Genomic DNA, 12,916 nt, shown 5'->3' with positions numbered 1-12,916 from the left:
AGAAAATACTATCTTCTTTGTTGGCACCAGAAAAGATAAGCTCCTCACAGGTGATGAATTACTACCACTACTGCTTTCCTAAACCTGTCATACTAAAGATGTCATTTTTCTTTCACTGGGATTACTGAATATTCACTAACCAAGAGTGCTAACTATGGGAAAATTGTGTAATGGAGAATAAGAAATAAGTGGATACATTTACTGTTCAGAATTCAAGTTCACAAAATACCCTAATGAAAAAAGGAAGGGAAGGAATTCCTGGCCGCCTAGTGGTTAGGATTCCGGGCTTTCACTGCCGTGGCAAAGGTTCAATCCCTGGTCAGGGAACTGAGATCCCGCAAGCTGCACAGCTAGGCCAAAAAAAAAGAGGAAGGGAAGGGGAAAGAAGACAGCAATACCATCGGGAGGAGGTTACAAAGGAATAGTAAGATACCCCTGCCAGTCTGTAACCTCCCAGTTCACACAAAGTTTGTATTACTGAAAACAAAATGGTGCTAAGAGACATTTCACATTTTGACTTTTCACACTTTAAAAAGTCTAGCAATTCTGTCATAACTCAAATGCATCGACAACATCCAAAAGCCATTACTTTACAAAAGTTTGCTTTAAAAAATCCTTTTACCCCAGTTTACAAATAAAACCAATTACTCAGGACTTCTTAGTTAGGAAAGATGACCTTATTTTATTTATGTATATGTGTGTATATGCACATAGTTATATTTGTTTAAAAAATGATTCAGTAGGGCTTCCCTGGTGGTGCAGTGGTTGAGAGTCAGCCTGCCGATGCAGGGGATACGGGTCCGTGCCCCAGTCCGAGAGGATCCCACATGCCACGGAGCGGCTGGGCCCGTGAGCCATGGCTGCTGAGCCCGCACGTCTGGAGCCTGTGCTCCGCAACGGGAGATGCCGCAACAGTGAGAGGCCCGCGTACCGCAAAAAAAAAAAAAAAAAAAAAAAGATTCAGTAAAACCCTCTTTTATTCAATACTGGCTCAGTCTGAAAAAAATGTTTTGGGGGATATACTGATCTTCACTGAAGCTGAGTGATGCAAAAATCTGAGTTTTTAAAAACTCCCCAGGTGATTCTAATATGCCGGGTTCTCCAGGTTGAGAGCCACTAGCATGAACTACCAGAATGACAGCAGAAAGGAAAGAACGTATGTGAGAGCTTTATAAGAGTCACAGGATTTGGTGACTGACACCAGACTTAGGAGGAAGTCAGGGATGATTACTAGGTTATGGACTTGAGTTCGGCTGGACAGTAGTGCCACTAAGCATCAATGCAAAAGAGAAAAGTTACTAAACTATAAAGCACAATATGCATGTTTTTATGAGAAACTTTGCCTTCCCCTCTCCGTTCCACTTCCATTAAGGCTGCGACTGTGTGTTGCTCACTTTGTCATCCCTAGCAATAGTTGCCTGTACTTAATAGAAATGAAATACATTTTTCCTGATTGTGATTCAACTCTGTTAAGACTTGTCTGCAAGTCAGTGGCATGACTTAGTATGTTTTTCAAGACCTCACTCTGGGGACTTCCCTTGGTGGTCCAGTGGGTAAGCCTGTGCACTCCCAATGCAGGGGGCCCGGGTTTGATCCCTGGCCAGGGAACTAGATCCTGCATGAAGGCCGCAACTATAAGTTCACATGCCACAAGGAAGAAGTCCACATGCTGCAACTAAAGTCCGCATGCCACAACTAAGACCTGGTGCAGCCTAAATAATATTTCTTTAAAAAGCACAGCATTAAAAAAAAAGAAAAAACCTCACTCTGTGTAGCACTGATCACAGATAGGGCTGGCTTCACAGGAGATACTCAACAAATATTAGCTCACTAGCTAATTTTCACACAAACGCCAGTCTGACTGGAAATGCTTCCAACTGCCTGCTAAGACATAATCACCTAAAGGTATATTGGGCATGGCAAAATCTGTCCACACCTGAGATCAAGATATTTGTTCTCAAATCTGTTCCTCTTCTTCCTGTTAACAGCCCAGCCATTATCTGAGTCACCCAGGCCTAGAACCCTTGGGTCATCTTTGATATCGCCCTCTTGTCAACATGCAAACAGGTTTCCAGAGTCCTGTCTTTTATGCTGTCTATAGTGAGTATCTCTCACAGCAGTCCTCACCAACCCCAATGCCCCTTACCCAAGGACTCACCTTCAATTGCTACGGCACCCACTCCAGCCCCCCTCCCTCATTCCCTCCCAAATCCATCCTCTACATTATACAGCCTTTTCAACAGGCCTCAGACAATTCTAGTCACGTCACTACCTTGGCTGATACCTTTCAGTAGCCTCACCCCACGGTCCACAGAGCAAAATGCAAATGCTTAAACAATCCCTTCATAATCTAGCCCTTAACATACTTTTCCAACCTCACATCCTGCTATTGATATTTCTTCCGAGAATACTGACCTCCTCCCACCCACATCTCCCCATGTCCAAAAGCGGCCTATTTTTCCAAAGTCCAGCCCAGATAAGCCCAGCTTAACTCCTGCAGCAAAGGCCTCCCCTGACACCCAAAACATACTCCCCACTTCCCTAAAACATCTCTTCCTACTCTGAATTTTCAAAGTAACTCCTAAGCATTTTTCACCTTCCACCCTACAATGCAGTTTCTTTTTCTTTTTTTCTAAATTAATTTATTTATTTTTGGCAGCATTGGGTCTTCGTCGTTGTGCGCGGTCTTTCTCTAGTTGCGGTGTGCAGGGGCTACTCTTCGTTGCGGTGCGCGGGCTTCTCATTGCGGTGGCTTCTCTTGTTGCGGAGCACAGGCTCTAGGCGTGTGGGCTTCAGTAGTTGTGGCACGTGGGCTCAGTAGTCGTGGTTCATGGGCTCTAGAGCGCAGGCTCAGTAGTTGTGGAGCACGGGCCTAGTTGCTCCACGGTATGTAGGATCTTCCCGGACCAGGGCTCAAACCCATGTCCCCTGCAATGGCAGGCAGATTCTTAACCACTGTGCCACCAGGGAAGTCCCTACAACGCAGTTTCTAACACACATGCTTTCGTCTCCCCTCCTGGACTGCAGTGTTCTCTGTGAAGAGGCTCTAGGTCTGGCTCTTCTTTTTTTAACCACTGACTACCTCTCCCTCCACCCCCACTCCATGCTCATCCCATCCTCCACCCTACAGTGCATTAGTAGGTGGAGTTCAATAATACTGTAGGTCCCTGGCCTACTCAGATTTAACAAGAGAGCCTGAGGACATAGTTTCTCATTTTGTTGGGCATGTCTGTAAATCATGATAATGTCCCAACTACAGCAACTCACCTTGCCGGTGACTGAAGCCCACATATCTGAGCATGATTCAGTAGCTCTACTCTGGCACATCCACAGTCACTGCAGTGACTGGATAAACTTCGTTTCTTTGTTTTTAAAAAATATATATATCCTCAAGGAGAAAGCTAACAGCCTCCGCTGGTGACAGAAATGAAAGAAAGGGAAGATAGAGAAAAGAAAGGAATGGTATATAGAGAGATACTGCTTGAGGGGTCACCAGACAATACATAATTATGAACAGACTGGGACATCTGATGAATGAATAAAATAATAAATGAAGAGATAAACTTTCAAACTGGAAGGAGCAAAATTTCTCCTTTCACTGTTTCTACCAGCCTATACCAAGCATTTTCTGGAACACTGCTGTCCAACAGCACCTTCTAGAATGATGCAAGTGTTCTATTCATCTGTGCTGTCTGCTAATATGGGAGCCGCTAACCACACGGTTACTGAACACCTGGAATGAGGCTAGCATGACTAAGGAACTGAATTTTAAATTTTATTTAATTTTAATTAAATTTAAGAAGCCATATGTAGCTAATGGCTACTGTAGTGGCCAGGGATTGTCCAGAATACAGAATGTCTTCACCTTGTTACTTGAATTGTTGTCAAAAGTATTTTCCTGACCAAATTCCAGTAAGCTTATAAAAGTCCATGATCATTTTTCTGTTTAACAAGTCACATTTTTTTCCAATTTTCACTTTTATTTTATTGAGGGGAGAGTGGTTTAAGAGGAGACTAAGAGAGGGGACTTCCGTGGTGGTCCAGTGGCTAATACTCCACGTTCCCAATGCAGGGAGCCCGGGTTCGATCCCTGGTCAGGGAAATAGATTCCACATGCCACAGCTAAAAAATCCCACATGGGGCTTCTCTGGTGCTGCAGTGGTGAAGAATCTGCCTGCCAACGCAGGGAACACAGGTTCGAGCCCTGGTCCAGGAAGATCCCACATGCCACGGAGCAACTAAGCCCGTGTGCCACAACTACCAAACCTGCGCTCTAGAGCCAATGAGCCACAACTACTGAGCCCATGTGCCACAACTACTGAGCCTACACCCTAGAGCCCATGCTCTGCAACAAGAGAAGCCACCACAATGAGAAGCCCGTGCACCACAACAAAGAGTAGCCCCCACTCACCACAACTAGAGAAAGTCCACACAGCAACGAAGACCCAATGCAGTCAAAATAAAATAAAATAAAATAAAAATAACTTAAAAAAAAAAATCCCGCATGCCGCAACTAAGACCTGGCGCAGCCAAATAAATAAATAATAAATATATTTTTTTTAAAAAAAGATGAGACTAAGAGACAGACTGCATGGTAGGTACACTGCATGATACACTATTTCTTTTGAGATAGTGATTATCCCCCTTTCAAAGTTGAGGAAACTGAGACTGAGAGCAATTAATTGGCTTGCCTGTGATCACAGCTTAGTAAAACTAGGATTCAAACCCATGTCTGCCTGCAGAGACTGAGCTCTTAAGCATGCTTAAATTGCTAAGACTAAACTGGGCTGGATGAAAAGTAGGTTAGGCAGTTCCCAGCAAGCTGATGTTATTCAGAGCACATTAAAAGTTGGACCAGCCAGCTTACTTGACAAGAGACTAAGGATGTATCCAGGCAACTTTCTTTCTTAAAAGCTGGACCAGCCAGCGTACTTGACAAGAGACCAAGGATGTATCCAGGCAACTTTCTTTCTTTTTTTTTTTTTTTTATTTTATTTATTTATTTTTTTATTTTGGCCACACCGCTTGCAGGATCTTAGTTCCCCAACCAGGGACTGAACCTGTGCCCTCAGCAGTGAAAGCGAGGAGTCCTAACCACTGGACCGCCAGGCAATTCCTGGCAACTTTTCTTGATGTCTGGTAAATGATGCTCAATAATTCATCCACTCCTTCAACCACGGGCACGATGCTAAGTTGGAAGATACAGCAGTGAACAAAACAGGAAAAGTCTCTGCCCTCATGGGGGTTATATTCCAGTAAGGGAATTAAAAAACAAACAAACAAAACCTAGGGACGGTCTCTGAAGAGGTGAGAACTGAACAGACACCTGAGTGAATAAAAGTTGATTAGCTGCGTGGAGAAACTGAGGAAGACTGTTCCAGGCCAAGGAAACTGCAAGACAAAGATATAGAGGTAGGAGTGTGTTGGGAATGTACAATACAAAGAACAGCAAGGAAGTTAGTGTGCAAGAGCTTTGTGAAGGAGAAGAAATAAAGTATCACTGTTAACCAGCGGCCAGATCCTGTTGGCCTGTAAAGATCACTGGAAGGCTTCGGAAAAATATATTCCAAATGTATATAAGATATAAAATATATATAAAATCATGGAGAGCCACGGGGAATGGGGAGAACGTGTGGAAGGGTAGGTGTATTGCAAAGAGTGGGAGAGACATGATCTGATTTATGCTTTAAAAGGAACACTGGAGACTGTAAAAACAGGCTGTGGGGAAGTAAAATCAAGGAGAAAAAGTAAAAGCAGAAAGACCAAGTTGGAGGGACTTGTTCGAGTGATGAAGGAGGCTGAGATGAAGGAGAGCTACAGAGATGTAGAGTGGAAATGGCAACTAATTTTAGGAAAGACTTTAGCTAAATATATACGGTCAAACCAATACCCATGGATGCAAGGAAAGAAAGAAGCTTGGTTTCTAAACGAGTCGCATTAAGAAGTTACTGTGTAACTCAGCCCCTGCAGGTTCTATTTACTATTCCTAAGCGCAATTTCCCACATTCTCACACTCACACCACCTAACGAAGACCATTATCAGGGAAATTCCCACAGAGCGTGCTTACAGATCATCCAATTGTTACATGACACAGATTTTTGCTATTTGTTTATATTTAAATGAGTATTTCTGAACAAGCATAGCCAGCTCCGATAAATTCTTTTTAAAGTACATGTCGCGTAACACCCCCGCAAAACACTGTTTAGATAACCTTGCCTTCCTGTGCATAACAAGCAGTTTCAGTTTAATGAGGTAACTGGACTAGGATGCTCACTCAATTCTTCCCAAAGTCTGTGACATTGTTTCCAAAAAGCTTAAGTCAGAACACAGGCTAGGAAACTGGAACACACACAAAAAGAGTAAAATAAAAACTGTCGAGTCAGAACCTCCTGACTATGCTTACCTATCTGTACTCCCTTGCCAATTTAACCCTGAAAGGATGTTTTAAGGTGTGCTCTCCACCAGCTGCATCTCTCTCAAGGTTATCCTAACACAAATCTCAAGGCACTTGCAGGATAACAATCAGCATATTCAGCCAGTAGGAGCTCTTCAGGCTGGAACCGAACTGCGAGGCAGAGCAGGTACTCAGTAAAACTGCTTAATGAAAAACCAACTGCCTTCTACAATTTCAATCTTGGTAATGTACTCCCCAAACATTCCTTAACTTCCCTAACTGGTGTAAAAGCGCTGGAGTACCTGTCACCTCACATAAAGCCTTCCTGAACCTTTCCACCCCAACTCACTGCTCTGGGCAACACGCTCCATTTTCACTGGCTACCCACTATGTTAAAAAATCTTAATCAACATTCTGTGACTCATCCAAAGACTAGCTTCAGGGGATACCTCAGCTTTCTTCGGTTCCTTTTAATCCTCCTCTGCTTTCATACAATATTTATCTTATGTTTCCCCCTCAGGGGGTCTAACATGGTAGAAAGAGCAGACAAAAAGTGGGTGCCTGCCCCGGATATCTCTAGAACTCGGCCTCAATTCCTTTATCTATAAAGTGCAAGTAACACCCATGCCGGACCTCCTTCACAAGGTTGTTGCCAAGTCTAATCCAAATGAGAAAAGCCTGCAAACTTGTCAGGTGCTGCCCAAAAGTAAGATCCAAGTAAAGATAGGTTCAGACAAAGCTTAGCTCAAAACCAATCGGACAGGTGGAGGACCAGCACAGTGCAGTCACTCAATAAATATTAAGTCAAATAAGGAGTATTTTCCTCCAGTAATGGGGTGAACAGGAGAAGCACACTAGCCAGGTCCGACAGCTTCACTCTAGGGTCCCTGGCAGGTAACTCCCACCTCTGGGTCTCCTTTCCCGCCACCTGTACAACAAGGCTTTGACAATGAAGGCTTCTAATATTGCTACGTTAAGGGCGGCTCAATCCGAGAGGCCAAATTGCCTTCACCTGCAGGGGCACAAAGAAAGCGCCAGAAAAGCGGGTAAAGACAGGACTGAGAGGCAAAGGAGTCGAGGTCTAGTTTAGCACATCTCTTAGGAGCAGCGTGACCTTGGCCAACTCCCCTACCAAGCAAACCCCCTCCTCCCGTCCACATCTCTCAATCTGGAGAAAGAATCCCAGCCGCTCCGAATCCCGAGGCTGCTGGGGAGCCCAGAGCCTATAGCCCCCTCCTGTTTGGCTCGTTGGCCCGTGACAGCCCTGGCTCACCCCCACCCCTCACCCTGGGAAGAGTCCTAAGCTCTTTCGCAGGGGAGGGATGTACCCCTTCCGGATGCGGGACCTGCCAGGACAGTAGTTTCGATTTCCTAAGGAGAAGGGTTACGTCCCCCGCCGTCCCAGCACCGCCGGTAATCAAAGGAGCCTCCCCGGCGGCCCTCGGGATCCCCGAGGCTGCACTCAGTGCTGGTACGGGACCTCACGACCGGCCCGGCACCCTGCCAAGGTCCCGCGGGGTCGGGGACGCCGGGAGGGGCGTTGCCATAGGAATAGCGCTCAGTACCCCGGCCCGAGGCGCGCGGCAGAGGCGAGAGAGGAAGGCTCGCGAGACCCGCTGTGCCCCAAGCGAACACACCCGGCCGTTCCCTCACAGGGCTGCTTCGCCCAGCCAGCAGCGCCCCCACAGCTCCGCGCCTTCCCGCGCTGCTCCACAGAAACCTTACCTTCCGCCATGTCGGGCCCAGCCCTGCCTCAGCCTCGCGAGAAGTGCGCCGCTCAACTTGGGCGGTGCGTAACGGAGGTGCCCAAGTCTCGCGAGAGTCATGGGGGCCAGGGAGAGGGAGGGATCGAGACTAGGTAAGAGCAGTGAATGAAAGTGGAGGTAGCTGGACGCGGGAGGAACCGAGAGCCTAGCTCTCTTCACCTATACTTTCGAGGCTCTGGACTTATCAAGCACTGACTGGGCTCTATCATATTACACGCCCTAGGCAGGGGACTGAAAGGGATGGACGCAGCGAGCATTGACTACTCTTTGGGAAAATGTGGCCACGAGAGGGTCGAGAAAGGGGTTTTCGTGGTTTCTAGGTTTGTTTGTAAAGATGTGAGAGGCTGAGAGAAAAGAGCCAAAGGAGAGGGAAAGGCTAATGAAGGTTCACTAGCCTGGGGAGGCGGGATGCCCTGCAGGCGAATTCAGAAGGAAATTTAGGGGAAGGGATTAACTGTAGACTACAGGCAAGTCACTTGTTTTCTACTAAAACATTAGGAAACAAGAACATGCATGCAGATGGATGTGGAGGTAAGAGATATCAGAGAGATTGCTTGGTGACACCATTTTTATGGTTGAAGTTCATAGGCAAGGGGACCAAAAGAGTGAAGAAAATTTGGGAGAGGAATCTGAATTTGGAAGGCCTGGTTGCACGTGTCTTCTGAGTGTGTGGATGGGTCACTTTTTTCTAGCAGAACTCAGCCACCTGGCTGCAGAAGCAGAGAATATGGATTGTAGCATTTGCGCAGGGCTTGGGATTCATTGCCAAAAAGAAATTGAGAGTGCTGTGAGAATATAACTCTGGTGCAGACTGGGTAGAGGCTGATGTACGAGTCATAAAACTGCAGGTCTCTATAATATTGAGACCAATGCAGTGTGAACAAGGTTGTGAGGGCCCTGTGTTAGGGTGGCAAACTGAAGTTCATAAGTTAAACAGTACTAGGAGACAATAAACTCCAGGACAGAGTCATGGAATATGGTAGCTGAAGTGGAGGTGAGAAGCTAGAAAAATCAGATATTGGAATTCAGAGGTAGAGAAGGTAGGAGACCATAAACCAGGTGCTAAAATCTTTAGTCAATGTGGGGATGACTAATAGCAAAAAGGAAGGCTAACGAGTAATATAACTGAATAGTGTGAAACCTGTCAAAACAGATTCTTACTCAAAGGACAATCAAAAGAATGTGGATTGCACCCATTCCTAGAAGCATCCACAGTTAAGGACTGAGGGGGAAGTGGTGGCCCTGGAGAAGAGCCAAGAATAAGAGATGACAGGTTGAAGGAAGGATCTGAGAACAGGATGAGGGTGTCAGAACAGAAAAGGGGGAGGATTTGAAAGTGGAGAAATTTTAGGTGCTGCCAAGGTTAACCATTTAGTGGGTAGTGAGGTAGAGTGGACAAAGAATTTGGAGTTTAGATCATGGTAAACATAATCATGGGGTTAAAATGTTGAGGAAGGAGGAGGAATTCTGAGGGAGGGACACCTGGGAGATGAAAGGGGAGAGGGTATTGAAATGTTTAAGAACGGTGGTGTGCTCAGGGAAATAGCGTTCCAGTTGTGGCAAGAGACTAAAGATGCGGAAGAGGCGTGGGCAGGGAGGTGCGTACAGCAGCTGCATCGAGCAAGCAGAGCTTAGAGGGCAGGAGAGCATTTGCCAGGCTTAATGGAGGTGTCATGGCTCAAAGCTTCCCTGTCAAGAATGGTTTATAGGTGTGCTAAATGGTGAGCCCTTGGGGCCACTAGGGTAGCCAGGCAAGACAGTCTCCTCTGGCCACAGGCAGCCTCATCTGTTTTATCTCAGAGTGCCCTACAAATATTTCCTGGGTCATAACATAAATGTGATCAAGAAGTCCTGTCATAGCTGATGTCTGGTTTTGCATCATATGACTTATCTTTGCCTCTTCACCAGCACCAGCCTAGTGTCTGGCATACAGCAGGTGCTCAAAATGTTTTTCTTTTTAATACATTCTTTTTAAATTAATTATTATTCATTTTTAGTTGCATTGGGTCTATTGGGTCTTCATTGCTGTGCGCGCGCTTTCTCAGTTGCGGTGAGCAGGGGCTACTCTTCGTTGCGGTGCACGGGCTTCTCACTGTGGTGACTTCTCTTATTGCGGAGCACGGGTGGCACGTGGGCTCGATAGTTGTGGCTCGCAGGCTCAGTAGTTGTGGTGCACAGACTTAGTTGCTCCATGACATGTGGGATCTTCCCAGACCAGGGCTCCAATCTGTGGCCCCTGCATTGGCAGGCGGGTTCTTAACCTCTGCGCCACCAGGTAAGCCCTCAAAATGTCTGATGAGCTGTTGCTGTGAGCTATACCGGGAGTCAGGGGAACTGGGTTCAGATTTGCCTCTGCAACTGATTTGTTGTGTCGATCATGGTCAAGTCCCTGTACGATCTATGCTACCATCTCAGATTCTCCATCAGTTTCAAGAAGGAGTTGGACTAGAATCCATGGTTCTTAATAACTTGGGGGATCATGACCTTGGAGAATCTGATGAAAACCAGGGACCCTCTCCCTTAGAGCAGCACACAGGTAGCAGTAAACAAATGTGCCCTTTTAGTTTGCTTGGCCTAGATGCCCACAGTCAAACAAGAACTCATCTTAAGGGATTTAATCAACTCAAGAGCTTCACTACCTCCTCATCACGAACTACCTTCAAGAAGCCCTCTAGCAGAGGTGAAAGCACTCTTCTTAGCGCTGTCTGTAATATAACCCTATCTCTGGGCCCTTGTCTTCTGAATAGACTCTTACTGGCTTGAAACCCCTGAGCTATAGGACTACTTAATACACCCTGTAAAATAAAGCATCTACAGTACTCAGTGAATTACAATACCCAACAGGGTTGGATGGAGCTACAATATTAGATATGACCTGAGAAATCTGAGCACTGAAACATGATTCATTTTAGTCCTAATTCATGTTTTGTCTGATTTAGAGGAACTTTGTATGAAGTTGTCCCGGACATGGAGCATGAAGTACAGGAAGGGAAAGATGCTGCCTGCCTTAAGAGCGTAGGGGAACAGACTCTTTCTGGGGAGGTAGTAGACTCTTATCTGGGGAGGTAGATAGAAGGGGATAGGGAGGGAATCACTAGACTGGTAGTCCAATGAATTGGGTTCAAGTACAAGCCTCAACACACCTCAGTCTCTACGTGACCTGGGAAAAAATATCCCGGAGGTAAGAAATAATGGCACACGGTATGTAAGGGAAGTCATGAAACTGAATCCCAGCCATGAAACCTACTTGCTGTACAGTCTTGAGAAATTAATCTGAACCTGATTCTGCATGAGGACCCTTGTAAGAATTTGACTAGATCCTTTACGAAACACATCTAGCACAAGCCTGCCACAAAGTGGAGGCTCAATAAATAGGAACTTGATTACTGGTGCTCATGAGGGTTAAAGGAGAGGTCACAGTGCTAACACACACAGTACTATTATACTGCACTTGTTCTTAATGGAGACTGCTGGCAAGGGAAAACCAAGTACCTTATCTATGACTTTCTGTGCAGCTATGTCTAAGATGTGTCTGGCTGCCTTTTTTGAAAGCCTTTCCCTTCTCCTTCACTGCAGCCCAGTGGGGTGTGCAGACTCCAAGAGACAAAGAAGACTAGTCCTACCTAGACAGCCAGGTTACACCATCTGAAACTGAGCAATCAAAAATACCTGAATCCCGTTGGGGTTTGCAGTCCTCCAGAAAACGAACAATTTTAATTTGGTGAGGTGTTACCAACTCTTACAAGAAGGAGGGAGAAAACCAACTGATCCTTCCTCAAAGCCTATGGCCTTGCACACAGTAGACAAAGTCAAAAGCTGTTCATTTGCATTGGACAGCATGGGAATAAAACTTTTTTGCTATATACCTCAAGTAGATGATTATGCTTACAACTGATATTTAAAAGTTTAGGGACATCATCTAGACCTTTCTATAATAGTTTTATTTCAAATATATTTTTCAGAAAAATTAAACCCTGAAAACTGAGCCCCCATTTTCCCCAAACTGCTCTCAAGGAGGATTTTCTTCTTGTGATTAAGAAATTAGGCTCCATGTTCTTTTCTCGGAGTTTGTAAGGAAGAGGCCTTAAAACCACTGGCAACTTCTATCAAGACAGACAAGCTTTCAACACCTAACACTGTAAATCCATATAAACTATATATAAAGATGCAGGGTGAAAAGCTGAATATTTACATCCTGAATCCTGTTGTGGTTTGCAGTCCTCCAGAAAAAGGAAAAAAATTGTTAAGGGGGAAAAAAGTACTCAGTTCTTGCTGCATTTGCCACTAACTTACTGAGTGGTACTGGGCAGGTATTGGGGCCAAGTTTGCCCATCTGTTTAGAGGAGGGAAGGTGGGGATTGAGATGGTGCCTGTGTTCTCTTCCAGTTGACGTTTGAGACTGGGTTCTTCACCTTTTGGCTTATCTTCATGGTAGAACCAGTCTAGGCCAAAGACAAAATCCCAAATAATGCTCTAACATGTGCTCATTTTATTTTATATAAGGTTCTAAATCAGCATGCACGAAATTCTGATTAAGAATGGTGGTTGGCCGCGTACTGGAAATTTTAAGACCGTTATATCAGGTTGGAAGTAAAGTGAACTTCCTACCCTCTGGTTCCTCCTTTAAATAAGGTTTTAAAATTTTTTTATCTAGATTCCCCTGTGGACCCTTTGCTATCATGTGCTGTTTATATAGAAAGAATCCCATAACTTGCTTTGGAGACCTGCATCCTGAAACCAAAATAGCTCATGATA

The 12,916-nt window shown here is 45.3% G+C and overlaps 1 protein-coding gene across 1 annotated transcript in view; it reads right to left on the bottom strand.

Moving 5' to 3' along the window:
* Positions 1 to 8,157, bottom strand: part of ANKFY1 (ankyrin repeat and FYVE domain containing 1) — a 76,835-nt gene extending 68,678 nt beyond the window's left edge. Inside the window, exon 1 of the mRNA XM_082678363.1 lies at positions 8,121 to 8,157. Coding sequence (XP_082534489.1) covers positions 8,121 to 8,130 — 10 coding nt within the window. The 5' untranslated portion in view covers positions 8,131 to 8,157. The remainder of the gene's footprint in view (positions 1 to 8,120) is intronic.
* Between the last annotated feature and the right edge of the window lie 4,759 nt (positions 8,158 to 12,916).

This window comes from Grampus griseus (genome assembly GCF_964374135.1).
Source record: "Grampus griseus genome assembly, chromosome: 20".
Taxonomy (NCBI): Eukaryota; Metazoa; Chordata; class Mammalia; order Artiodactyla; family Delphinidae; genus Grampus; species Grampus griseus.
Note: the sequence above shows the minus strand (reverse complement) of the source record. Positions and strands in the feature narration are given on the sequence as shown.